Here is a 7,876-nt window from a genome sequence, read left to right as displayed (position 1 = left end):
ATTAGACACCAGAAAAACGTTTTCACTGTTTGGGTGCTCAGGCACTGGAATAGGTTGCTCCGGGAGGTGGTGGATTCACCATCCCTGCAGGTGTTCAAGAAGCATCTGGATGTGGCACTGGGCGATGAGGTTTAGTGGTTTAGGGGTTACAGAGCTGGGTCGATGGTTGGACTTGGTGCTCTTACAGCTCTCTTCCAACCTCGGTGGTTCTGGGCTTCTTCAGCAGGCCTGCTTCCCGCTTCTTCCCACAAGAGCCGTGGGGCGGTGCCCTCCGGGGAGCTCTGCGGGGGCAGCCGTGAGCGGCAGCGGCCCCGAGGAGCGCGGTTGTCTCTGCCCGGTGGTGCCGCCGCTTACTCAGCCCTTACTCATGCGCCGCTCGGCGAGGCGCAGCCGGCGAGGCGAGGGGGGGTCGATGGCCCGCTTTATCTCTGGAAAGCATTCCTCCGGGACACGCGGGGAGAGCAAGGAGCACGGAGCCGGCCGACAGACAGGTGTGCCCGCAATAACCCGGCGCGCCCCCGACGCCGTGACCCGCGCGGGATCCAGGGTGCCCCATGGAAGCTGGGGGTGCCCCATCCTTAGAGGTGCTCAAGGCCAGCTTGGACGGGGCTTGGAGAAACTTGTCTAGCAGAAGGTGTCTCTGCCCGTGGCAGGGGGTGGCCTGAGGTGGTATTCAATGTCCCTTGCAACAAAAAAAACCATTGGGAGACTGCGTTTGTATCATTCTGCGATTCTGGGGTTCTACGGTCCCGCCCCGCTCCGCCCCGCCCCTCTGACGTCACTCCACGTCCCCGCCCCCAGCTCCAGCCGCCCATAAAGTGGGCGGCGGCGGCCGGCGGTTCCTCATGGAGCGCTGCGCGCCGCCGGCACCTGTTGTGCTGCGGAGACTTCTTCCCCCCCGTTCTCTCGGTGTCTGTGTCACCCCCCCCGCCCCGGGACGGACGATGCGGGTCGCGGTGCTGATGGCGGTGCTGGCCGCGCTGGCAGGTGCGTGCGGGACGGGACGGGCCGGGGGAGCCCGGGAATCGGGGGAGCCTGCGCTCGCGCCTGAGGGGGGGGGGGTAGGGGCGGCTCGCGCCTGAGGGGCGGCCGTTGGCGGGAAGGCGCTGAGGCGAGTGAGGGAGCCCGCGGCGCCGCGCTTGGAGGTGACCCCTCTGCCCCGCTGCTCACGGCACCGTTTCTTCTTTCTCAAAGCGAGCCGTGCGGCCGCCGGGTCGTCGCCCAACGCCACGGAGCCGCAGCGGCACGAGGAGCGGGAACCCGGGAGCCGCGAGGGCGAGCTCGTGCCGGGTCCTGACTACGAGGAGGATGAGGAGGAGGACGAGGAGGCGCCGCCCGTCCACCAGTACATCGTGGATGACTTGATCCGAGGTGAGTCGGCGGCGCTGGGGCTGGGTTCTCGCAACTTGCGAGTCCCAGCTTAAGCCTTTCCTTTCTTGTAAACGCTGCTGTGCTTAGCTCGTGGAGTATGGAGCAAAAATGTGCTTGTGCTTGAAGCTGCTGCTTTAGAAATAGCTGTCAGGGGTGGAAATCTAGCGTGAATGCACCCAGGGTGTGTGGAAGCTACAGGCTAGGTGGTAGCTTGCTTTGTGTAGCTTTATTTGCTGATAAACCTCACAAGAAGGCTACGGTCAGGTGGTGACCACCCGCTTAGTGTAGAACCATCAGTGGAGTTTATAGGTGCTGTTTGGCCCTAAAGGTTTGTTTAACCTCAAGTTGTCTGCCTTGCTCCAAGAACTTTCTGGGTAGTTTCTGACGGCGGCTTACTTGGGTTGGAGTCAACTGAAATTTTCTTGGGAAAGCAGACGCTGAAATCCCTTAAGTGGCCGCAGGAAAGTTTGTTAAGCATCTTTAGGGCAATGCCGCACTGTCGATAGCTGTTGTGTGTATTCATTGTAATTTGCCCACTTGCTGAGCTGTGAGGAGATGTGAGCAGTCTGCCTGACTGTGGGAATGGGAGTATTTTGTTGGTTCTGGGCTAAGTGTAGTTGCAATACAAGCCAGGTATCTACAAGCGATTTGAACCTCAGTAGGTGTGAGTAGGCTGGTCCTGTTGCCTCCAGGGTGGATCTGACTACTGATTTTGCTGCAGAAGCACCCTGAGACTTTATTGAGACTGAAGGAATTCTTAAATTAAGTGGGACCACGCTCTATGTGGTCACTTGAGGGAATCTGGATTTTTGCTGGAGTTCTCCCTGAAGACCTGTGGGGGAAAGGCGCCTGTCGGGGTTATCGAGCAGTTCAGCCTGTAAAACTACTGGCTTGGTGACCTAGGTGTTGTCTTAACTGCACAGAAACCAGACTTGTTACCTAGGGTGGTTGGTTTGTGGACCAGCTCTTCTGCTTGGCATGAGGTTTATCTGTGGATAAACCTTGAAGCTGTTATGATTCAGCTGGGGATGGCTTTCCTGGCCATGCAGCCTGCAGACAGGGGCACAGAGATCAAGCTGACAAGCTGAGCCTGGGAGAGGGAGGAAGGGAAGCGGCCTCAATTATGAGAGTGCGAACCTAAAGATCAAGTCAGACGGGACAGAGCGGGGGCCTTTGACTTCAGGAGTGAGCTCACATTTCCAGGCACAGGAAACCTTGCTGCAGGAACTGTGTACCTCGTTTACATATTAATATAGCTCATACCATTTTAATCAGACTTCTGGTTGCTGAAGGCATTTTTTGCTTTTAAGTAACTTCAAGCCAGGCTTGTTGCTCTAGAAGTGAAAATGATCAGCTGTCTAGACAACAGTGAGCTACACCTTGTTCCTTTGTACGGGCTCTCGGCACCAGAAATACAGGGTTAGGAAGTAGTTAGATCCAGTTGTGCCCTATTGTGGTTGTTACCGGTATGCATAGAGCAGTGGGTAAAATATCAATCATCCAAAAATTACTTTCATTAGGTCTGCAGAGCACAAGAGCAAAATGGAAGCTTGTTATCATAGCTCTGCTATGATAACATATCATAGCATAGAAATCATAATATGATTTCTTAGGGCCTATGCAAATCCCCCGGGTAACTGTTACTCCTGAGCAGCCCTGCTGCGGGGCTAGTAGTGCAGGGGGCGGGTTCTTGCCAAGACTTTCTGTGCCAAGTTAGTCCAAACTAGTGCTGTTGAACTTGGATTGCTGCACGGGGCAGCCCTGGAACTTCTGACCCACTGTCAGCAGCTGGTTTGTTCTCCTCAGCGAAAGGAGCATGATTGCCCTTGCTTAAATCCAAGGGCTACTAAGTCACCAGGATTTTAAAACATACTCTTCTAGAGGTTTGTCTTAATTGGGATAATGAGGGGCAGCAGTAAGCGGCAGAATAAATAGTCTGACTGTCTTGCCTTCGCGCCTTCCCCGCGCTCAGCATCTCTCACAAAGTAGGAGGACTGGAAAGGAGCTCTCGGTCTGAAGACAGCACTGCAGGTTGTTTAGGAGAAACAAGTATCCCAACCGGGATAGCAAGCTGCTTTGCCTCGGCAAGTGCCCAGGACTATCTAGTGAGTTCCAGTGCCTTTCATCACTGATGCAAATGGAGAGTTTAGAGACGTGGAGCTGTTAGCCTTGTATCTGAGTCCCTACGAAACTAGAGGCTGGCTTGGCTCGGCATGAACTCCCTGCTTGCTTACAGGCCTTTGCTTGAAGCTGTGCTCTCGCACTCTAGCATCTCACGCTGTGAAATGCTGCAGTCCTGCACCTCTGCTTCTCTTCATCTTTGGTGGCTCTTGGCTCATCTGCTGCTACTGCCTCTGCTCTGCATGGCACAGGACTTAAGGGTAGCAGAGCGGGGCTTTAATGAGCTGCTGAGCTTGCTGCCTTTGTGCTGGGTGTGAGATGCCCAGCAGCATTCTCACTTGCATCCTGTGCTTCCTGGTCACAGATTCTCCTGCGGTGATGGTCCTCCTCGCTCTCACCGAATTCTTTAATTCCATTTTCTCAGAATCCTGCTCTCTAGGACTTTTATACCAAGTCATCGTGTCCTTTTTTCAGTTGAACCTGTGGTTAAACCCAAGCCAGCGAAGAGGGGGGGAGAGAAGAATGCTGGCAAATCAAGAAGGAAGAAAAACAGAGGGAGAAACAAGAAGAAAGGGACTCCCTGTGAAATGGAATACAAAAACTTTTGCATCCATGGGGAATGCATATACCGAGAACATCTCCAGATGGTGACCTGCAAGTAAGTTCCTTGTACCTTGCGAGTTAGGTATCATTGCCGTGAGCCGTGTGAGGGCTCAGAGGAGAAATCGGTGTCAACTCGGTGTAGATCCATCTCCTGCCGTATTTTGACTGAGAATCTTTCTGCCATGTAAATTGAGTGATGATGGAATCTGAGATGCATAACAAGCCACTGAACTCATCAGTTGGTCATAAACTCAAACCAAAAGAATGAAAAGGCGTGTCTTTCTGGAACATCACACCCAAACTAATCTCGACTTGTTGAAATGCTGACAAACCTTGTGCTAGAGCAGTGACTGCATTTCACGAACATGCTCTGAAGGGAGCATCTTGAGATTCATGGGAACCTCAGAAGATGTCTAAGTCAGGTCTGAGTATGTGTGGGTGTCCTTGGCTCCAGACAGCACAAGAGCTGATAAGAACTTGTGTTAATATTTACTTGCAGGTGTCATCAGGATTTTTTTGGTGAGCGCTGTGGTGAACAGTTCATGAAGACTCAAAGGAAGAATGATGTGGCAGACTACTCAAAGACTGTGTTGGTAGTGGTAGCTGTCCTGCTCTCAAGCGTCAGCTTCGTTACTGTACTTATCATTGTGATAGTGCAGTAAGTATTATCCTCTTTGGTGTCTGTCTTCCTTAAGTGTGAGCGGGGCCTGTGCCCAATAACCCCAGCATGTGCATGGCTCATCTGCCTTACCTTTGTGGAAAGCATCTGGAAAGGATGAGTTCTTAGCACAGCTTGGATATGTCTGGGGAGTAGAAGCAAGGTCTGTGACCCTTGTTTTGTAAACCGAGAGCCTTTCTGCCCTTGCTACAACTGGGGTAGTTGGAGTGCTGCAGAACATCAGCAGGAAGCCCAGGGGGAGCATTAATGCTGACACAGCTGTGCCTTCCCCAGTCCTTGTGGAGAAATCTGCGAGCAGGGATGTGATGGCCTCATGCAAGGCTATTACCCAACACGTGGAGAGTAGGAAGTGGTGCTCTGAGAGTCCAGTTGTTAATGGATGTTGCTGGGCTTAAATGCTTGCACCTGGAGGGAAAAGCAGATGGGGAGGCAAATGCTGGCGGTCCCAAATTGTGCTTGCTGTTAATACGAAGGGAGCGCTGTTTCAGCTGAACCAGCTGCTGAACCGGCAGTTGAGTGCTGTGGGTTGTCAGAATCTGGAGTCCTGTTCAGGATAACTTCAAGAGCTTTTCTGGGTACGAGTTTCAAACTATATAACAAACTGAGTATTGGAACAGTCCTGCAGTTCTGTCACTGCAGCTCCAGCACCATAGGGCTTGGGATATTGTAGAAAAACCCCAAGGTTCAGTCTAATTTTAGATCTTGATGAAGCACATCATCTGAATTGGGTACGTGCTGTACCTTTTCCTGCAATTCAGGAAACAAGGCACGCGTTTGTCATTTCAGTGTTGCTTCATATTTAACTCTGAACTAGAGGAATGCTGGGATGAACACTTGTTCTCTGAACACTGCCTCATTCCTTGCTGCTAGGAGAGATAACCAGTTCTGTAGTGCTCTAAGAGCAAGTGACTACTGGTAGTTTCTGAAGTGCATTAGCTTCACGTTCTGAACTCTCATCTCTACCCTCATCCAGAGAAGCTGCTTGGAATAGTCACTAGGAAACACTGGAGGAACGGGAAAAATCAGTAAAAGGGCTTCCTTATTATATATTCAAGGGACAGAGATTTGAAGATTTGACACCTGCACAGCTCTGCTGTGGAGAGGTGGAAGACAGCGTGGTCTCTGCAGCTAAAAGCTAAAGCCACTAGGAAATCTGTCACCCAGAAATTTTCCTGGTGCTTTACCCAGTCCCAGCGATCACCTCTCTTCATCTTGCTCCCTAATGTGCTTTAAGGCAAGGAGCTCTATCTCTGTGAGGCACAAGTGCTGGCATCTAGTGCAGGGGTTCCTTGATTTTATGAGCAGATACTGCTTGATGCTGATTGCTTAAAAACCGCCTTGCTTGAAACTCCCTGGTGCCCAGGAGTTGCTTGAGGATTCAAAGAACATGAGTCTAAATGCTGCGGAGGATGGTGACAGCAGGATGTGCATCAGGGTTCCAAATTATCTCTAACCTGCTGTAATTCCACAGGGTCAGGAAAAAGTGTCCTCAGTATGAAGAGAAAGAAGAAAGGAAAAAACTCCGACAAGAGAACAGAAATGGCCATGTTGGTGTGTAAATGGGGAGAAAGCAGGTATGAATGCTGACTTCAAACACCTTTCAGGCGAACCTTCCAGGCTGTATGGGAATTGCATGCTTGTTTTGCAATGCTAGTGTTTGCTTTTAATGCTTCAAGTGTCATGAAACACATAGGTTACATGTGAGCAGCCGGCTTGGTTTTCTGGTTTCTCAAAACCACCTTGTCTTGTACAAGTTGTTCAACAGCTCTGTCAAATTTCTGGCTGTGTTAAAGGCCAAGTGAGCATGGGAAGCTGTACTGAGCTCTGAGTGGGGCTGTGAAGAAAGAGTCCTGAATATCTGGACAGAGGCAGATGTAGTGCAGGAAACACTGGTAGACTTCAGTCATGGAAGATGGTGCCATGGCATCATCACCTCTTGGAAGAAAAGTACTGAGTGTTTTCATATCTTTGCTGCAAGGAAAGTTTCGGGAAGTAGCTGGTGCTCAGAAGCTGAAATTTGCTCGGGAAAGCAACTGCTTAAATCCATTAAGTGGCCACAGCAAAGTTTGTTAAGCATCTTAAAGCTGTGAATTCTGTGAGCACCACAGATAGCCGCTCTGTCAAGTTGCATACTGTCACAGCAGCTGAGCCCCAAAGCCCCTTGGCATCTGTGAGTTGCTTCTGGAAGCGATCTAGTGGATTTTACTGAGCAGGCAAGTTGGTCTCTTCTGAGGCCAAGTGCACATAACAGCAGACTCAAGGAGCATTACTGAAAAGGAGTTACACTACAAGCTGAGGAGGAAGCCATAAAAGATAGTCCTGAAATAGCTGGCAGAGCTCTTAGGTTTTGCTTTGCCGCATGTCAGCTCTAGATATTTTCTAGCTTTGCTCAGTGACAATTGGAGAGTTTTGCTGAAAGCTTACTTGAAGCTGAAGAGTATCCTCAGTACCTGAGGAGTGTCCTCAGGTGTGTGCACATCCTAAACCCACCTGCCTTGCTGGTCGGTTTGCCGTGGTGCTAGCACAGGGCGCTTGTGCCTGGGATGGTGATTAATGTGCCTGGTCTGCCCGTTACAGAACAATTCTGAAGTGGCCATTGCCAAGCTGCGGGGTACCTCTGGCTACACATCCACCTGGACACTGTGGGCTGGAGCTGTTGCCACTCAGCCCTGATTCATCAAGAGAGAGGCTGCTGCAAGGAGATGTCAACAGGCCACTTGCTGCTGAATCACTTGCTGAGGAGACCAGTTATCACTGCATCTCGGCACAACGATGTGGAAGGAGCTGGCTCTGTGGGGCACAGGACCTGCTGTCACAACCTGCTAGAGACTGCTGCTGAGCCTTCTCTCTGTGTGCAGAGCTTCGGTCGTGGCTGTTGTGTGGATGGACTTTGTTTTCTTAGCAAGTCTCCTTTGGCAGCTCTAACTCTAAGGGGGAGAACCTGTTGCTGCTTTGAGGAATGGATGGAAGGGAGAAAATTCCCTTCCTTCCCTCTACCAAAGTGAAAAAGGGAAGAGGCTTCTCTCCCTTGACCTCAGTGGATGAAAAACCTGGTTCTGTTGTCACCGTGCTCCCTGTCCATACTGGCTCCTGAGAGCTTCA

The 7,876-nt window shown here is 51.3% G+C and overlaps 1 protein-coding gene across 1 annotated transcript; it reads left to right on the top strand.

The window, feature by feature from the left end:
- Positions 1 to 845: 845 nt before the first annotated feature.
- AREG (amphiregulin) lies at positions 846 to 7,488 on the top strand. The gene is made up of 6 exons (XM_005531761.3): positions 846 to 987; positions 1,195 to 1,371; positions 3,967 to 4,150; positions 4,595 to 4,753; positions 6,246 to 6,348; positions 7,352 to 7,488. The coding sequence occupies exons 1-5, from the start codon at positions 846 to 848 to the stop codon at positions 6,331 to 6,333; spliced, it is 750 nt and encodes a 249-aa protein (XP_005531818.3). The 3' UTR covers positions 6,334 to 6,348; positions 7,352 to 7,488.
- Positions 7,489 to 7,876: the final 388 nt, after the last annotated feature.

The sequence above is a fragment of the Pseudopodoces humilis genome, chromosome 6 (genome assembly GCF_049639895.1).
Source record: "Pseudopodoces humilis isolate 2021_Gansu_Grassland_sample_001 chromosome 6, ASM4963989v1, whole genome shotgun sequence".
Classification (NCBI taxonomy): Eukaryota; Metazoa; Chordata; class Aves; order Passeriformes; family Paridae; genus Pseudopodoces; species Pseudopodoces humilis.
This window is presented reverse-complemented; position numbering and strand designations above follow the sequence as displayed.